This window comes from Mercenaria mercenaria, chromosome 2 (assembly GCF_021730395.1).
Source record: "Mercenaria mercenaria strain notata chromosome 2, MADL_Memer_1, whole genome shotgun sequence".
Classification (NCBI taxonomy): domain Eukaryota; kingdom Metazoa; phylum Mollusca; class Bivalvia; order Venerida; family Veneridae; genus Mercenaria; species Mercenaria mercenaria.
The window spans coordinates 2,643,200-2,667,931 of record NC_069362.1 but is presented as its reverse complement, the minus strand read 5'-3'; the positions used below and the strand labels follow the sequence as shown (position 1 = coordinate 2,667,931).

At 38.4% G+C, this 24,732-nt stretch overlaps 1 protein-coding gene across 2 annotated transcripts in view; it reads left to right on the top strand.

Moving 5' to 3' along the window:
• LOC123563068 (uncharacterized) overlaps nucleotides 1–24,732 on the top strand; it is a 43,066-nt gene that overhangs the window by 12,548 nt on the left and 5,786 nt on the right. The window contains exons 5-10 of one of the 2 annotated variants that reach the window (XM_053528362.1): nucleotides 758–922; nucleotides 2,319–2,449; nucleotides 5,253–5,346; nucleotides 9,021–9,162; nucleotides 16,624–16,821; nucleotides 17,687–17,978. In XM_053528362.1, coding sequence (XP_053384337.1) covers nucleotides 758–922; nucleotides 2,319–2,449; nucleotides 5,253–5,346; nucleotides 9,021–9,162; nucleotides 16,624–16,821; nucleotides 17,687–17,978 — 1,022 coding nt within the window. The remainder of the gene's footprint in view (nucleotides 1–757; nucleotides 923–2,318; nucleotides 2,450–5,252; nucleotides 5,347–9,020; nucleotides 9,163–16,623; nucleotides 16,822–17,686; nucleotides 17,979–24,732) is intronic. The other variant, XM_053528363.1, reaches the window with a different exon arrangement.

The window sequence follows — 24,732 nt, the reverse complement described above, 5'->3', positions numbered from 1 at the left end:
TTACATTTGTATAAATGACATGAATAAGGTTTCCACATTGTATTTAATTTTCATTTTTTTTATGTAAAGACAGCAACTGCGACCCCACTGAAGAGAATTAAAATGTATTGCATTTAAAGCAGTTCTTTTAAGCAATCACTTTTTGAAACAAGCCTTTGGTGAAAGTATGTATCACCTGGAGTGATAGCTCTAGTTAGAAATAGAGCTAATAAAAAACAATAAAATTACACTATTCTGGCAACAAATGTATATTACAAGATGACTGTATATGTTTTTATTTGATAATAATTAGTAAACACTGATATAATCAACATTCTTTGGGGGGAGAGGAGGGTGGGGGGGAATGAATATAGAAATGCAGTTTAATTCAAAGTGTTTAGATATAAGTTAATTATCAAATCAAAATGGAAAGAAAAAAAGGTAAAAAGAAAAGGTAAATTTTATTTACCGTCGCTTTGTGAAACAGTTAACATAAGCTCTGTACAGCTTTTTTGCAACCCTATATTAAGAACAGTTAAAACCAATTATACCTTACCCCCAGCAATTTGCTAGTACCCATTTACAGCTGGATCGTCTGAGGCAATCGTGATAAAGTGCCTTGCCCAAGGACACACCGCAATGGGAGTAGTCAGGATTCAAACCAGGGGCCTTCACCTCCGTAGGAAGGCCTCTTAGCCCTCTCGACCAATGCGTCCACTTAAAATCCACATATTCACAGAAATGAAAATATTGTCTTATCAATGTCCTGTATTTACAGCCACATCAGTTAAGTGATTGCCAAAAATGGCCTGTCATTTGTCCATTGTGTACGAGTCGGCCAATGAATCGTGAAGACTTGCCACATCACCTCGACAGAAAATCTGGAGACTGTCCTAATGTCATTATTCAGTGTCCATTCCAAAAATATGGATGTTCATTTTCTGTGAGTATAAACACAATATCTGATTTGATACCTAACATTTTAACAATCCGTGTGCCAGCCTGTGATAAAGTAATGACTTAGTGTGACGTCAAGCCCCAACAAAAAATATAAATCTGAAATATCTCAATTGATGTACTGTTGATATAAACAAGTTGATTGATGCCTAGAACGTCTGGGACAAATTTGTAGAGCATTTATTTTACATTTCTTGCTTCTTACAGCAGTATATAGGTCTGATCCTATCAAAATCTTTCATGTTCACATAAAAAATTAGGTAGCTTGTAAAGGTGCTGTGTACTTACAAATGGCTACCTTAGTTATAAAATACAGTCTTCTGTGGCCGGGTGGTTAAGATTACTGACTACAGGTCACTTTCACTTCACCTCAGTCTGTTTGTAAAAGCCAAGCTAAGGCTGTAATGTGCAGAAGTTACATGTACCTATCAGACTTAAGGAAGACAGTTTGTTTTACCCAGGGGCATGTATGCCACTGCGTGAAATAGTGTCCAGGGATGGGAAGCACCTGTGGTCTCCCTCCACCATTAAAGCTGAAAAATTGACATACCTCTTTGTGTTGGTTCACTTATTCTATGATAAGACCCAGTAACAACTTACTACTGAAATATCACTAAAGAGTAGCATTTGCAGTGCTTTTCCCTAGAGTCAAAACTTGAATGGCAGTATATCTCCATTTTAATTTTAACCCAGCAAAAGAATAGTAAAGTAAAATATTTAATACAGTTCATCAGACAATTGTTCTGTTCCTGTATCTTAAAAGACTTGTGTTTCTGGGAACTGTTATATTTCAATGTTTTGAATTTGTATCTTGCTCATATTTTGAGCTGAACTTGAGCTGTTATGAACCTTGGCTGCCTGTTGTTTGCCTGTCTTTCAACATATTCTTCAAAATTCATCTCCTGTGAACTTGATGAATGTTCCATAGATCATACTCTTCTAAAGTTGTAAAATTTATAAGGATCTGTTAAGCTTCACAGAATTTTTTCTTGGATGTTGAAATCGTCTGTAATTAAAACGAAAATCAAATGTAGACTTAAGGGTCTTGGGCTAGGTTTCCTTTTAAGGCATAGTGAAATATATTAAAACTTTCTTGTCTGAAACTTGGTGGAATATCAAATTTGCAGGAATATAAGTCCTCTGGACATCCTCTACCAAGCTTAATCAAAGTTAGCCACTGGCGGCCAATGGTCACTTTTCCCTATATAAGTAGTGGGAAAATTTCTGCTTCCTTTACAGGAAAGAGTGAAAAGGTACAAATATATCATTGATCTGTTTTGTGAAAAATAACCTGCATCTCCTTTGAATGTGATGTGTATTTGTATTCATTTCGTATGATCATACCGGTAACGCCTTATTTTCTTAGTGATGTATATTTGCAGGGACGTAGAGAGACAATGGCTAGCCACGAGAAGGCAGCTGCCCACTTGCACCTGAGCTGTATGGAGCAGAAGATTCTGTCACAGAACAAACATATTTCTAGCCTTGATAACAAGATTCAGCAGCTAGTTGGGTAAATACTGTCTTATCTTAATTGTTATGTAGGCAAGTTTTAAGGCTTAATTGCTTCCAAATATTTGTAACAACTTTGGTTTTAGATTAGAAGTTCACTTGTTCAGGGTGGGCTATTATTGTACCCGCCGAACAACGAAGTTGTAAGGGAGTGTATACTGGTTTCAGGTTGTCTGTCTGTGCGTCCAAGGATTATGAGCTATCTGACAGTACAGAGAACAAAAGAAAACAATAGGTTCATTCCGTGAACTAAAGGTTTAGGGGCTAGTAGCCCATAAGTTAACAAAAGCAAATAACAAAAGAAATACCCCATAAACCAAAAATGTTGGAATGTCCGTCTGTCTGTAGACACGATCTTGTGTGCACCATATCTCCTCATCCCCTTGACACAACTTAGTGAAACTTCACACCTGTGATCAGTAACAACAGTATTTGCACATGGTGCATGTTAGGTTCTTTCAGAAAAAAAAATTGCAGAGTTACTGGACTTTGTTTTTTGTTACTATACTACATACATAGAGTTTGCATATACCCCTTTTAGGGGCCACCAGATCTAAAAATAGAAAAACATTTAAATGACCTTACGAATCGTGTGATGTATATTCATAAAACTTGATTTTTAGCATCTTTCTGTGGACCTCATTCAAAATTATTCAAACACTGCTTGATCCTTTCAGGGGCAACATGAGCTAAAAATAGAAAAAAACCTTTAACAACTTCTCACGAACCACTTGATGGATCTTACACTCAGATCTAAAACTTCGGGCGCATATTGCTCCGCTTTGCAGAGCTCTTGTTCTTACTCTCTTCTTTACGTATATTCTAGGCCAAACATTGAGGTGAGGGATGCGAGTCATTTATGATGCTCTTGTTTATGTTCTTTTGCACTATTATGTCTCCCACCACACAGTGGTGAGGGAGACATATTTATTTACTCCTGTCTGTCTGTCCGTCACAAAGCTTGTCCGCACTCTAAGTCGAACATTTCTCATCCGATCTTCACCAAACTTGAACAAAATGTGTCTGACCATAAGTCCTCGACCAAGTTCGATAACTAGCCAAATCGGCACAGGCACTTCGGAATTATGGCCCTTAAATTACCAAAAAATGCTCGGATTTCTTGCGCAATGTTGACACCAAAACTTGAAAAGGACCCTTATACTATTTATAAAAGTAGTATAGGGGTCCTTTTGGTGTCAAAAATGCACATGCGCTCTAGTAGTATAAGAGTCCTTTTGGTGTCCTTTATGACTGTGCATGTGCTCTAAGTAAACAGTATATAAAGACTGACTTACTATTTAGACGAATAGGCAGTTTTGGGAGACATGAGCTTTTTAGCTCACCTGTCTCGAAGTGACAAGGTGAGCTATTGTGACCGCTTGATGTCAGTCGTGCGTCGTCCGTCGTCCGTCAACAATTTCTAATAAAATCTTCTTCTTGAAAACCACTGGGCAGAATTACACCAAACTTCACAGGAATGATCCTTGGGTGGCCCCCTTTCAAAATTGTTCAAAGAATTGAATTCCATGCAGAACTCTGGTTGCCATGGCAACCAAAAGGAAAAACTTTAAAAATCTTCTTGTCCAAAACCACAGGGCCTATAGCTTAGATATTTCGTGTGAAGCATTGCCTAGTAGACCTCTACCAAGTTTGTTCAAATCATGACCCGGGGTCAAAATTGACCCAGCCCCAGGGGTCACTTGATTTTACATAGGAAAAATCTTAAAAAATCTTCTTCTCAAAAACCAGAAGCCCTAGAGCTTAGATATTTGACATGTAGCATTGACTAGTGGACCTCTACTAAAGCTGTTCAAATCATGACCCCGGGTTCAAAATTGACCCCGCCTCAGGGGTCACTTGATTTTACATAGATTTCTATAGGAAAATCTTCAAAAATTTTTAAAAAATAAACCAGAAGGCCTAGAGCTTAGATATTTGACATGTAGCATTGCCTAGTGGACCTCTACAAAATTTGTTAAAATCATGACCCCCGGGGTCAAAATTGACCCTGCCCCAGGCGTCACTTGATTTTACATAGGAAAATCTTCAGAAAATTTCTAAAAATAAACCAGAAGGCCTAGAGCTTAGGTATTTGACATGTAGTATTGCCTAGTGGACCTCTACAAAATTTGTTCAAATCATGACCCTCCGGGGTCAAAATTGACCCCGCCCCAGGGGTCACTTGATTTTACATCGGAAAATCTTCAAAAAATTTCTAAAAATAAACCAGAAGGCCTAGATCTTAGATATTTGACATGTAGCATTGCCTAGTAGACTTCTACAAAATTTGTTCAAATCATGACCCCACCCCATGGTGTTACTTGATTGTATATAGAAAAATCTTAAATTTTTTCTAAAAATAAACCAGAAGGCCTACAGCTTAGATATTTGACATGTAGCATTGCCTAGTGGACCTCTACAAAACTTGTTCAATCTTGACCCCCCCCCCCCTCCCCTCCCCAGGGTCAAATTGACCCAGCCCCAGGGGTTACTTGATTGTACATAGGGAAATCTTCATAAATTTGCTAAAAATAAACCAGAAGGCCTAGATCTTAGATATTTGATATGTAACATTGCCTAGTAGACTTCTACAAACTTTGTTCAAATCATGACCCCCGGGGTAAAATTGCCCCCCCCCCCCCCCCCCAAGGGGTTACTTGATTGTACATCGGAAAATCTTCCAAAAAATTTCTAAAAATCATCAGTTTGACATTTGAAACATGTAGCTCATATTACTCAGGTGAGCGATCCAGGGTCATCATGACCCTCTTGTCTCAAAAGCAGCTCTAGTTTTGTATAATTAGGCAAAAGGCAGCAACAAAGCAAGTTGAACAAACAGGGTGTAGGCAAGCAACATCAGATAAAGAACATGTTACCAGTCTTGCAGATTTTTCAAAAGTAAGTATGAGTGTTTGAAATAAAGGAAATTTTAAAGCAGAGTTCTTGAAATAATTTCCTTTGGTCAAAGGTTGTAAAACACAGATTGGAGATCGGTCTGGAAACTCCAGAATCTGATTGGTTGTTCCTGATTACAAATTTTAAATCAACCAATGGCAAGATCGCATGCAAGACTGTCTCCTCCAGTCTTTGTTTTATGACTTTATGCCCAGATATCCCTAATGGAGATTGCAATCAATGTAGTAGATTCTCAAATGTTTTATAAAGTGAGCATTGTGTTTAAAAAATCTTCCAGACTGCACATCTGTGCAGTCTGATCAAGATCTATACTGTTTGCCATTCAGTCAGTACCTTTTAGGTAAGCACCCCTTTTAACAGATAATGGTACTGTCCAAATTGGAAGATGGACAAGTTTACTATAGAAATTTAGCAGGGTAATGGTTAAGCTGCTTAACAATTATAGCCATCAAAGTGTTGACCAAGTTGTGTTACACCGTTCAACTTACATGCGTTATATACTGCCCAAAGGTTGTTTCCAGTCTTTACCTGTGTGAAAACAGAACAGGAACCAATAACTTGTGTAAATCCTTTTCATTAGCCTACTAATCACCTGCAGAATAGCAGCTATACTTCAACAGCATTGATGGTAGCAGTGACAGCACAACTGAAGTATGCATATACAGTCGAGACTGTTTTAAGAGACCGACTTTGGGAAGCAGCAAAAAAGGTCACATATGACAGGGAGTCTCTTAAAACAGTCTCACTTAACTGGACGACACTGGTTTCATATATTTTTCCAATTAAAGTACATGTATATCGGATACTAATATATAGGTCTCTTTTAAGGTAGGAGTGAAAAATGTTTATTATAAATACTATTTCTTTAATTGCATATTGATAAAATATAAATTTCATATAATTTACATCATTCGTATGATGTTGATAAAACAAATTTAAGCTCATGATCTGGCAAGAAAATGAAGGGCAGCAGTAAAATATAAATGTTCCATTAGAACTATTTTACACACTGAGGTTTATGATATCTATTTTTTGTGTATTAATGGCTCATTGACATTTATTCGTTTATTGACTGCATCTTTAAACCGTGTTTACTTCGTCGTTTCCTGTTAAATACCGCCTTCTTTTTGTTTCACCAGGAATCGTCTCAAAGTCGCTGAAAACGGTCTAATAATAGAATCGGGAGCTTGATTTCACAGTCGCTTGTCGCGTAAGGCAGGGTGTTGCTTAATTCAGACTTTTTTAGCTCGACTATTCGAAGAATAGGGGAGCTATCCTACTCGCCCCGGCATCACACAAATGTTAAAGTTTGTGTACCACCCAAATATTTTCAAAGTCCATTGAGATATTGCTTTCATATTTTGCATACTTCTTTACAATCATGACCCCAGTCTGTAAAAAGGAGGAGGCAACTCTATCAAGCATTTTGACTGAATTATGGCCCCTTTTCGACTTGGAATAAATGTTAAAATTGCGTACCACCCCAAATATTTTCAAAGTCCATTGAGATACTGCTTTCATATTTTGCATACTTGTTTACCAACATGACCCCAGTCTGTAAAAAGGAGGAGGCAACTCTATCAAGCATTTTGACTGAATTATGGCCCCTTTTCGACTTAGAATAAATGTTAAAGTTTGCGTACCACCCCAAATATTTTCAAAGTCCATTGAGATATTGCTTTCATATTTTGCGTACTTCTTTACCATCATGACCCCAGTCTGTAAAAAGGAGGAGGCAACTCTATCAAGCATTTTGACTGAATTATGGCCTCTTTTCGACTTAGAATAAATGTTAAAGTTTGCGTACCACCCCAAATATTTACAAAGTACATTGAGATATTGCTTTCATATTTTGCATACTTGTTTACCATCATGACCCCAGTCTGTAAAAAGGAGGAGGCAACTCTATCAAGCATTTTGACTGAATTATGGCCCCTTTTCGACTTGGAATAAATGTTAAAGTTTGCTTACCACCCCAAATATTTTCAGAGTCCATTGAGATATTGCTTTCATATATTGCATACTTGTTTACCATCATGACCCCAGTCTGTAAAAAGGAGGAGGCAACTCTATCAAGCATTTTGACTGAATTATGGCCCCTTTTTGACTTGGAATAAATGTTAAAGTTTGCGTACCACCCCAAATATTTTCAAAATCCATTGAGATATTGCTTTCATATTTTGCATACTTGTTTACCATCATGACCCCAGTCTGTAAAAAGGAGGAAGCAACTCTATCAAGCAATTTGACTGAATTATGGCCCCTTTTCTACTTAGAATAAATGTTAAAGTTTGCATACCACCCCAAACATTTTCAAAGTCCATTGAGATATTGCTTTCATATTTTGCATACTTGTTTACCATCATGACCCCAGTGTGTAAAAAGGAGGAGGCAACTCTGTCAAGCATTTTGACTGAATTATGGCCCCTTTTCTACTTAGAATAAATGTTAAAGTTTGCGTACCACCCCAAATATTTTCAAAGTCCATTGAGATATTGCTTTCATATTTTGCATACTTCTTTACCATCATGACCCCAGTCTGTAAAAAGGAGGAAGCAACTCTATCAAGCATTTTGACTGAATTATGGCCTCTTTTCGATTTAGAATAAATGTTAAAGTTTGCGTACCACCCCAAATATTTACAAAGTACATTGAGATATTGCTTTCATATTTTGCATACTTGTTTACCATCATGACCCCAGTCTGTAAAAAGGAGGAGGCAACTCTATCAAGCATTTTGACTGAATTATGGCCCCTTTTCGACTTGGAATAAATGTTAAAGTTTGCGTACCACCCCAAATATTTTCAGAGTCCATTGAGATATTGCTTTCATATTTTGCATACTTGTTTACCATCATGACCCCAGTCTGTAAAAAGGAGGAGGCAACTCTATCAAGCATTTTGACTGAATTATGGCCCCTTTTCGACTTGGAATAAATGTTAAAGTTTGCGTACCACCCCAAATATTTTCAAAATCCATTGAGATATTGCTTTCATATTTTGCATACTTGTTTACCATCATGACCCCAGTCTGTAAAAAGGAGGAAGCAACTCTATCAAGCAATTTGACTGAATTATGGCCCCTTTTCTACTTAGAATAAATGTTAAAGTTTGCATACCACCCCAAACATTTTCAAAGTCCATTGAGATATTGCTTTCATATTTTGCATACTTGTTTACCATCATGACCCCAGTGTGTAAAAAGGAGGAGGCAACTCTGTCAAGCATTTTGACTGAATTATGGCCCCTTTTCGACTTAGAATAAATGTTAAAGTTTGCGTACCACCCCAAATATTTTCAAAGTCCATTGAGATATTGCTTTCATATTTTGCATACTTGTTAACCATCATGACCCCAGTCTTTAAAAAGGAGGAGGCAACTCTATCAAGTATTTGACTGAATTATGGCCCCTTTTTGACTTAGAATATGCTTATTGTAATGTTAAAGTTTTACTCATTGCTTATATTATACTATCAAGCACTGAGAATAGTCGAGCGCGCTGTCCACTGACAGCTCTTGGTAATAGTAAATTGCGTCCGGAGCATAAAATAGGGTCGCATATGACAGGGTCCGTTGCTAAATTCAGGGGGTCGTTAAGGCAGTCTCGACTGTATGTCTGACTTTGTATGTAATTATTAAGAAAATTATGATTTCAGGAAGGCAGCAGCTCCTGCGAGAAGTTTTCTTTGCCCACTCTGGTTACTTTAAATGTGACAGCTATAAGAGTGGGCACATTCAGGACCATCTCTGTAGAACCTTTGCTTATATCTGATAGGGGATTTAAATTCTTTATTAATGGTAAGTAATTCTTTTATGCTCCCTGTGTCAAAGACCCATTAGACATATAATGTTTGAAGTGTCAAACACATATACCTCCAAAGAATTTGATCTAGAGTCATGAAACTTCAAAGGAATGTTGTTTAGCCTGTAAATGTGTGCAATGGGCAGGGTTGTGCCTAATTATCCCCCGCCGATGAAATCGGGAGGGGGGTATTGAAATGGCGTTGTCCGTCCGTCAGTCCGTCCGTCAGTCCGTCAGTCCGTCCGTCCGTCCGTCCGCAGCCATTTCTCAGTAACTACTTGGTAGAATTTCATGAAACTTGAAATAAACATGAACCAACATACTGCGATGATGCCCGTCAAGTTTTTTTTTTGATTGGTCAATTTCCCTCAGAGTTATTGCCCTTGATTTAATAAAAAATGTCCGTCTGCAGCTATTTCTCAGTAACTAACAGGTAGAATTTCATCAAATTTGAAGTAGACATGAACCAAGATACTGTGCTGATGCCCGTCAAGTTTTTTTTTTGATAGGTCAGTTTCCGTCAGAGTTATTGCCCTTGATTTAATGAAAAATGTCCGTCTGCAGCCATTTCTCAGTAACTAGCAGGTAGAATTTCATCAAACTTGAAACAGACATGAACCAAGATACTGCGACGATGCCCTTCAAGGTTTTTTTCGATTGGTCAATTTTCCATATAGTTATTGCCCTTTAATTGTTTAAAAATCCACAGATCTGTACATAACAAACCAACCAATTGGAAGAATTTCATTAAACTTCTTTCATTCTTTTCCATGAACATTTATATAAACATGTGATGTTGTGTACCTACACCTGGTCACCACCTTACCTTGGTCCCCCCCCCCCACCCCCCACCATTTTTTTTTTTTTTTTTTTTTTTTTTTTTTTTTTTTTTTTCATTTTTCATTTTCTATCAATATTTATAATCAACATGTAAACTGTTTGTGTCCTCACCCCCCCCCCCCCCCCCTCAGCCCCACCCAAACAAACCATTCATTTTCTTTTAATTTGATTTGACTAATGAAATTATTTGCTTCTTGGTAACATTCTTAACTTTTTGCTGGATATATTTTTTTGCCGTTCCTCAACTCTGACCCTTTCGGCGGGGGATTCCAATTCATCGAATTTGCTTGTTATAATTGAATTAATAATAATTAACAAGTTTGAAATAATTGAAAGTAATTATCAATTGAGGCAAAAGTCGACACTATTGTAATTAATTAATTACTGACTCAGATTTGACCAATTATTGTCAATTAAATCTAATTATTCTTAATTATTGTGCCTTATCTATTAGTGCTCAGGTGAAATTTCACACTGTAAAGTAGTATAGTTTATACGAGTCTATGACACTTTGCCGAAATTGACACTTCATCGAATACGACACGTAATCAAAGCTACCTGCTCGTCGAATTTGGTCGAAAGTTCGTCGAAAAAATCGGAAAAGGAGTACTTACAATATTGAACAAGAAAAGAAAGCGGAAACACTTCTATTAAACTGTGCTTGATTTATAACAAAATCAATCAGGTAGATTAATTGAGTTACAGTCTCTTAATTCAGTTCTTATGTTATATGCAATTCCTTTCAGAAATTCTTCAGACGATCGTTTCCCAAAGTCCTGCACCACTCTTTGTACCTTCTCGTTCATCTTTTTGATCTGAAATAAAAGTTTAAAAGAACCTTAACAGATTCAGTTTCCAGACATTTAGTTATAAAGTGAAATGTTTCCAACTTATTTCCAACTTGTTATCATTTTTCTTTGCACCGCGTTAACTTAGAAAATATTCAGGCTTTTCCTCCATTGTTTGCTTTTACACTTTACAATAACATCCCTTAACAAATATACTGAAACTAAAATTATAATTATTTTTACTTAGCCGTAGGCTTCTCCAGTCGAATCCAAAAAAACTTTGTTCACCAAATAACACGTTTCTAATCAGTTATGGCTATTCACGCATTGAATAAACGGTAAACTTAAGCCGATAATACAATCAATTTTCCTTGACCTTGACCTCATTTTTGACTTAGGTTGCTTTGTATGGGCCATCTCTTGGTTAACCAAACGGGACCGTTTCGTCTAGCATCAATACCCCTTACTAGAATGACTTGATATTAATGCAGATGTAACCTGTGACCATTCCTCATCTTCAAACATCACCTGACCTCAGTTTGACCTTGACCTTGACCTCATTTTGGACTTAAGTTGCTTTGTATGGGCCATCTCTTGGTTAACCAATGGGACCGTTTCGTCTAGCATCAATACCCCTTACTAGAATGACTTGATACTAATGCAGATGTAACCTGTGACCATTCCTCATCTTCAAACATCACCTGTTCGACCTTGACCTTGTTTTGGACTTAGGTTGCTTTGTATTGACAAGGATGCCACCGGGGGCATCAAGCGTTTATTGAACGCAGCTTCTTGTTATTTATTAGCTCACGTGACAGGGTGAGCTTTAAAATTTGTGATCGCCCTTCATCCTTCCATTCGTCAACAATATTGTGAACACGATAGAGACCACATTTTGCAAACAATTTTTATCAAACTTGCACACAACTTGTATTGGCATAATATCTCGGTTCCTTTTGAAAACTGGCCAGATCCCATCATTTATTCCAGAGTTATGGCTCCTTAAAGGGCCAAAATTTGCTATTTTGGCTTTTGCAGCCATATAGAGACTTAATTTATGGTTTGATTTGATACAAACCTGCAAAATATCTTCAACAACAATAATGTTGGATTCCATGATGAATCTGTCAGATTCAGTCATAGGTTCTGGAGTTACAGCCCCTGACTGACCCCTTAAAGAGCCAAAATTTGTTAATTTTTACCTTGTGAAGATGATAGAAGTGACATTTTATATATGATTTAAACCACACTTACAAACAGCTTGAGTCACAATAAGATCTTGGTATCTTTCGAAAACCGGATAGATTCCGTCACGGTTTTTAGAGTCACTGCCCCTGAAAGGGGCAAAAAAAAATTATTTTGGCCCTTTCAGCTGTATAGAGGTTTCATTTATGCTTTGATTTGATACAAACTTGCACAAAATGATTATCTTGATGATCTCTAGGCCTGGATCGAAACTGGGTCATGTTGGGTCAAAAACTAGGTCATCAGGTCAAATAAAAGGAAAAGCTTGTTAACAACCTAGAGGCCACATTTATGACCCTATCTTCATGAAACTTGGTCAGAATATTTATCTTGATGATTTCTAGGCCAGGTTCGAAATGGGTCATATGGGGTCAAAAATCAGGTCACCCGGTCAAATCAAAAGAAAAGCTTGTTAACACTTGAGGCCACATTTATGACCCTATCTTCATGAAACTTGGTCAGAATGTTTATCTTGATCATTCCTAGGCAAGCATGAAATATTGGATGAATTTTTATCTGGGTCATGTGGGGTTAAAAACTAGGACACCAGGTCAAATAAAAAAATAAGCTTGTTTACACCCTAGGGGGCACATTTTTGATTCTATCTTCATAAACCTTGGTCAGAATGATTGTTATCATGAAGTCTTGGATGATTATGTCTCCCCCATACACATTATTGTTGCCTTTGCCGTCAGTCCGCGCTTTCACAAGTCAAACTGCCGGCCAGAATTTGCTGAAACTTCATAAGAGTGATCAGTACCAAGCCTTGTTGTGCATATCGCGGGCATGTTCTGCTTCGCTGCACAAAATGGCCGCCAGAGCTTAAAATAGAAAAATCTTGTCCAGCTTTCACAGGTCAAACTGCTGGCTGGATTTTGACAAAACTTCACAGGAGTGATCAGTACCAAGCCTAGTTGTGCATATCGCCGGCATGTTCCGCATCGCTGCACCCAATTATTGCCACCAGATCTAAAAATAGAAAAATCTTGTCTGGCTTTCACATGTCAAACTGCTGGCCTGATTTCGATGAAACTTTAAAGGAGTGATCAGTACCAAGCCTAGTTGTGCATATAGCCGGCATGTTCCGCTTCGCTGCACAAAATGGCCACCAGAGCTAGAAATAGAAAAATCTTATCCGGCTTTCACAGGTCAAACTGCTAGCTGGATCACTTCATAGGATATCGATGCATTGCGATCCTGTGTGTCCTGATGGTATGCATCGATAGAAAAGTCGCAATCCAGTAACAATCGCCGATAGTTCCTTCAACAATCGATAGTTTTGATAATTTTGAAATTTTAGTAAATATAGAAATAATTCTCTGGGGGAGACATATTGTTTTTGCCCTGTCCGTCCGTACGTCACACTTCATTTCCGAGCAATAACTGGAGAACCATTTGACCTAGAACCTTCAAACTTCATAGGGTTGTAGGGCTGCTGGAGTAGACGACCCCTATTGTTTTTGGGGTCACTCTGTCAAAGGTCAAGGTCACAGGGGCCTGAACATTGAAAACCATTTCCGATCAATAACTAGAGAACCACTTGACCCAGAATGTTGAAACTTAATAGGATGATTGGTCATGAAGAGTAGATGACCCCTATTGATTTTGGGGTCACTCCATCAAAGGTCAAGGTCACAGGGGCCTGAACATTGAAAACCATTTCCGATCAATAACTAGAGAACCACTTGACCCAGAATGTTTAAACTTAATAGGATGATTGGTCATGAAGAGTAGATGACCCCTATTGATTTTGGGGTCACTCCATCAAAGGTCAAGGTCACAGGGGCCTGAACATTGAAAACCATTTCCGATCAATAACTAGAGAACCACTTGACCCAGAATGTTGAAACTTAATAGGATGATTGGTCATGAAGAATAGATGACCCCTATTGATTTTGGGGTCACTCCATCAAAGGTCAAGGTCACAGGGGCCTGAACATTGAAAACCATTTCCGATCAATAACTAGAGAACCACTTGACCCAGAATGTTGAAACCTAATAGGATGATTGGTCATGAAGAGTAGATGACCTCTATTGATTTTGGAGTCACTCCGTCAAAGGTCAAGGTCACAGGGGCCTGAACATAGAAAACCATTTCCGATCAATAACTAGAGAACCACTTGACCCAGAATGTTGAAACTTCATAGGATGATTGTTCATGAAGAGTAGATGACCCATATTGTTTTTGGGGTCACTCTGTCAAAAGTCAAGGTCACAGGGGCCTGAACATTGAAAACCATTTCCGATCAATAACTTTAGTACCACTTGACCCAGAATGTTGAAACTTCATAGGATGATTGTGCATGCAAAATAGATGACCCCTATTGATTTTGGATTCACTCTGTTAAAGGTCAAGGTCACAGGGGCCTGAACATTGAAAACCATTTCCGGTCAGCAACTTGAGAACCACTCGACCCAGAATAGGATGATTGTTTATGCAGAATAAATGACCCCTATTGTTTTTGGGGTCACTCCGTTAAAGGTCAAGGTCACAGGGGCCTGAACATTGATAACTATTTCCGATCAATAACTTCAGAACCTCTTGATCCAGAATGTTGAAACTTCATAGGATGATTGAACATGCAGAGTAGATGACCCCTATCGATTTTGGGGTCACTCTGTTAAAGGTCAAGGTCACAGGAGCCTGAACATGGAAAACAATTTCCGATCAATAACTTGAGAACCACTTGACCCAGAATGTTGAAACTTCATAGGATGATTGAACATGCAGAGTAGATGACTCCTATTGATTTTTGGGTCAGTCTATTAAAGGTCAAGGTCACAGGGGCCTGGTCATGTAAAATCATTTCTGGAAAATAACTTGACAACCACTTGACCTAGAATGTTGAAACTTAATAGGATGATTGGACATGCAGAGGATATGATCCCTATTTGTTTTGAGGTCACTTGATCAAAGGTCAAGGTCACAGGAGCCTGAACAGTGACTTGAGAACCACTAGGTCAGTAGTGTTGAAATTTAGCGGGATCACTGGACATGCGAAGTAGATGAGCCCTATTGCAGCCAACCATCAGTGTCTCTTTGACTTTCGCTCCTGACCCCTATTGACTTCTTGCCTATAGGACTTTGCATTGGGGGAGACATGTGCTTTTTTACAAAAGCAATTTCTAGTTAATAATTTATAATCCCAGAAACAGAGCCAGCTTTCATTTGCGCCCTTCTCCATTACAAAAATTATCCTCACGGACTTAAACTACCGTAAAGGACTGAGAAGTCTGGGAGGTAATTAACAAATTTAGTTCTCTTATCTTCATTTCTTAGAAACTTTGATTAAATATTTTAAAATAACATGTTAATCTCAAATGAGAAAAGTACTAGGGACGAGGAGAAAGTAGGCTATTTGTATGATATAGTATACTGTTTGGTAGGGCCCTTCATTTAGTGCTGGTATACCTTAGTCAATTTTCGTCTTTTTCGACGCGTTGGGTTATTAAACAAGTTGACATTTGCAACAAAATGACCGACTGGTAGTATAAATATGGTGGCCAATAACTATTGCAATAGTATCGCAATAGTTACCTGCAATAGAATAGTATCGCAATAGTTTTTCAGCAATACCAATAGTATTGCAATAGTCAAAATTGGCCTCAATAGTCACCCCTAATCATTACCAAGCCTAGTTGTGCAGGTCGCCGGCACATTCCGCTTTGCTGCACAAAATGGCCGCCAGAGCTAAAAATAGGAAAATCTTTTCTGACTTTCACAGGTCAAACTGCTGGCTGGATTTCAATGAAACTTCACAGGAGTGATCGGTACCAAGCCTAGTTATGCATATCGTTGGCATGTTCTGCTTCGCTACACAAAATGGCCACCAGAGCTAATAATAAAAAAATCTTGTCTGGCTTTCACAGGTCAAACTGCTGGCTGGATTTCTACGAAACTTCACAGGAGAGATCAGTACCAAGCCTAGTTGTGCATATCACTGGCACGTTCTGCTTCGCTGCGCAAAATGGCCATCAAAGCTAAAAATAGAAAAATCTTGTCCGGCTTTCACAGATCAAACTGCTGACCAGATTTCGACGAAATCTCACAGGAGTGATCAGTACCAAGCCTAGTTGTGCATACCGACAACACGTTAGATGTAAACATAGGAAGAGACATACGTTTTTGTGAAAAAAACACCTTCTAGTTTTAATCTGTGTCACGTGGGGTCCAAAACTAGGTCACTAGGTCAAATCAAAGGAAAAGCTTGTATACCCTTTAGAGGCCACTATTTTCCTCCAATCTTCCCAAAACTTTGTCAGAATGTTTGTTTTCATGAAATTTTTGGACAAGTTCAAATCTGGTTAATGTGGGGTAAAAATCTAGGTCACTAGGTCAAATCAAAGAAAATGCTTGTTTATACTCAAGAGGCCACGTTTTTTGGTCCAATCTTAATGAAAATTGGTCAGAATATTTGTCTCCATGAAATCACTAGGTAAAACATGTTTACACTGTTATGGTGTGTTACTCAGGTGAGCGACCTAGGGTCATCTTGGCCCTCTTGTTATTTTTACTGTTATTCATAACTTCTATTTTTACTGGCAAGAGTTTAGTATTTCTTTAAGAGCTCTTGTTATTTACAGGTATGGCAGGCACCAAAACATTTCACTTGTACCCGCATGACATTCAACAGTGCTTGGTCTATTTCTGTGGTGAACCAAATTTAATGTTCTTCCTGACCACACAGGGCTGTGCTTCAGGGATACAGAAAGATCTTGGCCTTGTTATAAATGCTGACCCCACAAAACCTCCTCTAGAACACTTTAATCCATCTAGTACCGGTAAATATTTTCAGTAAAGTTTATATATAATTATGTAAGCTGGTATCTCAGTAACCACAAGTTGGAATGGATTTAAACTTTAATTAATACTGTGAGATTGTGGTGATCTGACATGTAGTATGCTAATTCACAAGTTATGCTACCATTTGTTGATCTACTGGTAGCTTGCAGTTAGCTTGACATTATTGAGTCTGCTTGCAGAGAATTCCACATATAATATATAGTAATAGGAATCAAGCTAGCTGTTACGTGTATGTGCAATAGCTTGTGCATCTGTCCAGCTTTCAGATTTTATCCAGCAATAAACTTAAACGTGCATGTTTGTAGCTGTCTTATTAGCTGTCAGAATAGTCTTGGTCTAGCATTCTTGTAATATCTTCATAAGGATTCAAATTTGTCCAAGTTATTCTGAACAGTTTTTCTGTTCATTTGCTATGGCAATCAGAGTTCTCCATGGAATAAATTTTTTTGAACAACTTTGTCTGAGGACCATCTGAGGAATATCCAGGTCTGGTTTCGTCAACTTCCACCAAATCCTTCCTTTTTTCTTACCTTCCACAACTCTTTGCATAATATCCGTATTGAATCTGACGTGATTTTGATTCGAAACGTGTTAAGTTCATGTTTTTTTTTCTACTATATACATCATTGACATTGTATATGAAATTGTATGTCATACATATATGTTATGCAAAGGAAAATAAATGGGGTTACCCAGCTGGGGCCTCAAAAAAAAAAAAACTTCCACCAAATCGTTTCAGAGGAGATCTTGTTTGAGGAAAAGTGTTGACGGACATATGGCAGACAGCGAGTGGCTGGAAAAATAGAAAATTTAATTTCTCATTTTATTCTTTCTATTTGTTAGACTTACGACATCAAATGATCATGATTGTGATGAAACAGTTATCTGCGGAAGTACAGCTGTATTTCCAGAGGTATATGGAACTATTCAAGTCAAAGGTAATGCCAGGTGATGAAGCTTTCTTTATGGAACTTAGCAAAGAGGAGGCAGATGATGTATACCGACAGTCTACTGGTATTGATAGAGTACAGCAGGGTGTCTCACCGACATCAGTGGTTTCAGATCTTGGCTATTGTCTTACTGATGAGGGAGAGCAGGAAAGTCGTTCGTCACCATTACCAATTCCTGTTATCAAGTAAGCAAGTTTCTTGTATTTTGTCATGGGAGGTGCTGGATTAATTTTTAGCTGAAAAGTGCCGAACTCATTAGTGGTCTGCATTATAATTGATTTCATTTAACAGAACAGTTTTCAGTTACACCCTACCTCACTAACTTCTGTCCCTATTATCATCAAACTTCAGATAAGGATTCTTCTTGGTACGACGCAGACTTTTTTATCTTGTCTGATTTTTGAAAAAAATCTACGAGGTATTGTGATCACTTGATCGTCAGCGTTGGTTAAAATTTTTGTTCAGGTCCACCTTTTCTCAAAAGCCATAAGAGCTACAGCTTAGAAACTTTGCCCACTTATTTGTCATCATTAGGTGACTGTGTAGGCTAAAAGAACCATAACTTTGATTTCATTTAGTCAAAATTATGGCCCTTTTTGTACATAGAAAATTTCAGTTTCTTGGTTAAAATTTGTACAGCTTTGAAACATTGCACACTTGTTTATTATCATTAGGTGACTGTGTAGGCTAAGAACCATAACTCTGATATGCATTTTGTCAAATTTTAAATTATAGCCCTTTTTAGCTCATCTGATTTAGGGGGAAAAAATGAGTTATTGTCATCATTTGATCGGCGTCGGCGTTGCCTGGTTAAGTTTTATGTTTAGGTCAGCTTTTCACCTAAACTATCAAAGCTATTGCTTTAAAACTTGCAACACTTATTCACCATCAATAGCTGACTCTGTGCAGCAAGAAACATAACTCCATCCTGCTTTTTGCAAGAATTATGGCCCCTTTTGGACTTAGAAAATATCAGATTTCTTGGTTAAGTTTTATGTTTAGGTCAACTTTTCACCTAAACTATCAAAGCTATTGCTTTAAAACTTGCAACACTTGTTCACCATTAAAAGCTGACTCTGTACAGCAAGAAAAATAAGATCCATTCTGCTTTTTGCAAGAAATATGGCCCCTTTTGGACTTAGAAAATGAGATTTCTTGGTTAAGTTTTGTGTTTAGGTCAGCTTTTCTTCTAAACTATTAAAGCTATTGCTTTAAAACTTGAAACACTTTTTATGCCCCCGGCACCTACTGATGCGGGAGGCATATAGTGATTGTCCTGTCCGTCCGTTAGTTCGTCCGTCCTTACGAGGTTAACCAAATGGGACCGTTTCGTCTAGCATCAATACCCCTTACTAGAATGACTTGATACTAATGCAGATGTAACCTGTGATCATTCTTCATCTTCAAACATCACCTGACCTCAGTTAGACCTTGACCTTGACCTCGTTTTGGACTTAGGTTGCCTTGTATGGGCCATCTCTTGGTTAACCAAATGGGACCGTTTTGTCTAGCATCAATACCCCTTACTAGAATGACTTGATACTAACGCAGATGTAACCTGTGACCATTCCGCATCTTCACACATCACCTGACCTCAGTTTGACCTTGAACTTGATCTCGTTTTTGACTTAGGTTGCTTTTTATCGACAAGGATGCCACCGGGGGCATCAAGCGTTTATTGAACGCAGTTTCTTGTTTACCATCAAAAGCTGACTCTGTACAGCAAGAAACATAACTCCATCCTGCATTTTGCAAGAACTATGGCCCCTTTTGGACTTAGAAAATATCAGATTTCTTGGTTGTTTTGCATTTAGGTCATCTTTTCTCCTTTAAACTGTCAAAGTTATTGCTTGGAGCAGTTATTCCCCATTAAAAGGTGACTCTGCACAGTAAGTACCGTAACTCTACATTACTTTTTGCAAGAATTGTGGCTCCTTTTGGAATCATAGGTAGGACAATATTTCTATTATACAGAGACAAAAAAAATAGATGAGCGTCTGCACCCCGCAAGGCTGTGCTCTTGTTGTACTTAAAAATTCTGTACTATAACTTATTTCTTGCATACTGACCAGCACTTGCAGACAAGCGATGGCACCCGTGAATAAAATCGCCATTATCTTCAAACCCTGGAGTTCAGGCCTTTGATGAAAGTTGAAAACATGTTATCACTCAAGATTCACAAACCACTGATAATTACATAGAATGGTTAGACCCAAAAGCCTTGGTCAAGTTGTATTATGGGCTAGATTAGACTGGTTTATTTAGAGTTACAGTAATGCCCTTGATTTTGCAAACTTACAAATGACAGGCATCATTATACCCCCACAAAACGAAGTTTGGGGGGGTATATAGGAGTGAGCTTGGCGGTCGGTCGGTCGGTTTTGCATGGTTTCCAGATGATAACTCAAGAAAGGATTGACCAATTGAAATAATTTTTGGTACACAGGTGTAACATCAGAAAATACAGGTCTAGTTCGAATTTAGGGTCAGTTGGTCAAAGGTCAAGGTCACAGTGACCCTGAACAGTTAAACGGTTTCCGGATGATAACTTGAGAACGCTTGGGCCTAGGATCATAAATTTTGGTACACAGATGTAACATCATGAAATGCAGGTCAAGTTCGACCTTGAGGTCTGTAGGTCAAAGGTCAAGGTCACAGGGACTCGGAACAGTTAAATGGTTTCCAGATGATAACTTGAGAACGCTTGGGCCTAGGATCATAAATTTTGGTACACAGGTGTAACATCATGAAATGCAGGTCAAGTTCAACTTTGAGGTCTGTAGGTCAAAGGTCAAGGTCACAGTGACTCAGAACAGTTAAATGGTTTCCGGATGATAACTTGAGAACACTTGGGCCAAGGATCATAAATTTTGGTACACAGGTGTAACATCATGAAATACAGGTCAAGTTCTACTTTGAGATCAGTAGGTCAAAGGTCAAGGTCACAGTGACTTGGAACATTTAAACGGTTTCCGGATGATAACTTAAGAATGCTTGGGCCTAGGATCATGAAAATTGATAGGGAGGTTGGTTATGACTAGCAGATGACCCCTAATGATTTTGAGGTCAGTAGGTCACAGGTCAAGGTGACAGTGACCCGGAACATTTAAACAGTTTTCGGACAATAACTTGAGAATGCTTGGGACTAGGATCAGGAAACTTAATCTGGAGGTTGGTCATGTCAAGCAGATGACCCATATTGATTTTGAGTTCCAAAGGTCAAAGGTCATTGAAACCTTTTACAGACAATAACTTGAGAACGCTTGGGCAGAGGATCATGAAACTTCATAGGGAGGTTGATCATGACTAGCAGATGACCTCTGTTGATTTTGTGGTCAGTAGGTAAAAGGTCAAGCAAGTTCGGCTTTGACATTGGCTTAGTTCTGTGACAAGGCCATATTGTGGGGGTATAATTCGTCACTCTTGTGACAACTCTAGTTTCATCAGCGATGTTGATCATATCTGAAATATTTCTACCTGTATGATCTCTGTGTTTTTGGGGTATTTGTAAGGTTAGACTATTTATTGTTGAATTTTGTGTAACTAAGCTAAGTCTGGATATTTATGCCTACCCCCCCAACAGGAATACATAATAAGCTAAACCCCCCCCACCCCCCACCCCCTGTCGGTCTGTCAAATTTCATTTCTGATCAATAGCTGGAGAACCATTTCACCTTGAACCTTCATGAACTGCATAGGATGATTGGACATGCAGACTAAATGGCTTCTTTTGATTTTGGGATCACTCGGCCAAAGGTCAAGGTCACAGGGGCCAGAACATCGAAAACTTTCTCCAATCAATAACTTTGACCCAGAACCTTTAAACTACATAGGGTGATATGGCTTACGAAGTAGATGATCCCTATTGTTTTGGGGCGTTAAACAGTCGAACTTCAAGGTTACAGGGGCATGAACATGGAAAACTGTTTCTGAACAATAACTTGAGAACCACTTTACCCAGAATGTTGAAACCACATGGGATGGTTGGACAGGCCAGGTAGATGACCCCTATTGAGTTTGGGGTCACTATCAAAGGTCAAGGTCACATGGATCAGAACATGGAAAGCCATAAATTTCTGATCAATAATAATATGAGAACCATTTAACGCAGAACTTCAAACTTTATAGGGTGATAGGACTTGTAGAGTAGATAACCCCAATTGTTTTAGGGGTTACTCGATCAAAGGTCAAGGTCACAGGAGTCAGAACATGGAAAACCATTTCCAATCCATAGCTTTAGAAACACTTGGCCAAGAACGTTAAAACTTCATGGGATGATTGGACATGCCAAGATTATCTCTGTTGCATTTCAGTAACTAAGCCAACCATCAGTGTCTCTGATTTTTGCTTCAGTCCACTGTCAGCTTCTTGCCTATTACTATGTTTCGTTATGCCCCCACTTTGGGGGGGGGGGCGGGGTGCATATAGATTTGCCCTTGTCCTTCCGTCCTCCATCCGTCTGTCCTTCCGATAATGTTGTGTCGCGCGTAGCTCCAAAAGTATTTGACGTAGAGTCACAAAACTTTACAGGAATGTTGGTCAGTATGTGTAGTTGTGCACCTGGGGTTTCGCGTCCGGATTCATTCAGTCCTGTAGGAGTTATGGCCCCTGACTTTGTAAAAAATTGGTCATTTTAATGTTGTGTCGCGCCTAGCTCCAAAAGTATTTGACCTAGAGTCACAAAACTTTACAGGAATGTTGGTCAGCATGTGTAGTTGTGCACCTGGGGTTTTGCGTCCGGATTCATTCAGTTGTGTAGTAGTTATGGCCCCTGACTTAGTAAAAAATTGGTCATTTTAATGTTGTGTCGCGCGTATCTCCAAAAGTATTTGACCTAGAGTCACCAAAGTTTACAGGAATGTTGGTCAGCATGTGCAGTTGTGCACCTGGGGTTGCGCGTCCAGATTCACTCAGTTTTGTAGGAGTTATGGCCCCTGACTTAGTTAAAAATTGATCATTTTAATGTTGTGTCGCGTGTAGCTCCAAAAGTATTTCACCTAGAGTCACCAAAGTTTACAGGAATGTTGGTCAGCATGTGCAGTTGTGCACCTGGGGTTTCGTGTCCAGATTCATTTAATCATGTAGGAGTTATGGACCCTGACTTAGTTAAAAATTGGTCATTTTAATGTTGTGTCGCGCGTAGCTCCAAAAGTATTTGACCAAGAGTCACCAAAGCTTAAAGGAATGTTGGTCAGCATTTGCGGTTGTGCACCTGGGGTTTCGCGTCCGGATTCATTCAGTATTGTAGGAGTTATGGCCCCTGACCTAGGAAAAAATTTGTGTCCTTTGTCATGTAGTGGGGGCATCTGTGTCCCATGGACACATTTCTAGTTTTGGGAGACATTTGCTTTTCTACAAAAGCATCTTTTAGTTGATCTTGGTTTACTTAAGTTTTATCTCTGTTACCATGAGGTTGAATATGTCGTTAAGAGAAATCATACTCAGATGAGCAATATAGGGCTATCATGGTTTTCTTGTTAACTCATACCAAGGTAATCTATGAGGCTTGATGATCCAATGTTTGTTGTCCATCATCTGATTTCCGCAATTTAACTAAACTTCTGGACAGCTTGGTGTATAGCACGTCAGAAACTGTGAAAGTAAATTCACACATCTGTTCATTGTGGGGTACTTTACCAAGAATGTGACAGTTATATATTGTCAAAAGTCATGACTGCCAGATTGAAAAATGGAAAATCAGAATCCAAACCACTGTTAGGAATTTGAAATAATTTCACAGAAATGTTCCAATTGTAGAATCTTTAAGGTGCTGCCAAAACTTGAAATAGAAGAAAACTTTAAACGTTTTTAGCTCGACTATTCGAAGAATAGGGGATTTATCCTACTCGAGTCGGCGTGAGTGTGAGCATTAGCGTTAGCGTTAGCGTTAGTGTGAGCGTCACTCAAATGTTAAACTTTGCGTACCACCCCAAATATTTTCAAAGTCCATTGAGATATTGCTTTTATATTTTGCATACTTGTTTACCATCATGACCCCAGTGTGTAAAAAGGAGGAGGCAACTCTATAAAGCATTTTGACTGAATTATGGCCCCTTTTCGACTTAGAATAAATGTTAAAGTTTGCGTACCACCCCAAATATTTTCAAAGTCCATTAAGATATTGCTTTCATATTTTGCATACTTGTTTACCATCATGACCCCAGTGTGTAAAAAGGAGGAGGCAACTCTATCAAGCATTTTGACTGAATTATGGCCCCTTTTCGACTTAGAATAAATGTTAAAGTTTGCGTACCACCCCAAATATTTTCAAAGTCCATTGAGATATTGCTTTCATATTTTGCATACTTGTTTACCATCATGACCCCAGTCTGTAAAAAGGAGGAGGCAACTCTATTAAGCATTTTGACTGAATTATGGCCCCTTTTTGACTTAGAATATGCTTATTGTAATGTTAAAGTTTTACTCATTGCTTATATTATGCTATCAAGCACTGAGAATAGTCGAGCGTGCTGTCCACTGACAGCTCTTGTTTCTTGAACTAGCTGATGGATTTTCAACAAACTTAGTATATTGTATCCTTGTATGGATATCGCATATTTGTTATCCCATGACTAAGGTAGGGAAATATAGTTTTGGTGTTGTCAGTCCTTCTTTCCTTCCGTCTATTTGTCATTTGTCATCCATCACCAACAGTTTCACTGTTAACACACTCGTGGTCATAGTTTTCTCCCAATTTCAATGAAACTTGGTAAGAACATTATCTAAATTAATGAATTTCAAAATTTTTACCAAATCATTGATAGATTTTCTGGGGTCAAAAACTAAGTCACTAGGTCAGTTGATATGAAAACTGTGTTAACACTTAAAAAGCCACATTTTCTACCTCATCTTTATGAAACTTTGTTGGAATGTTTGTCGTCTGTGAAATCTAGGACAAAAAGAAAGCTGGGTTACAAGAGTTTAAAACCTAGGTCACTA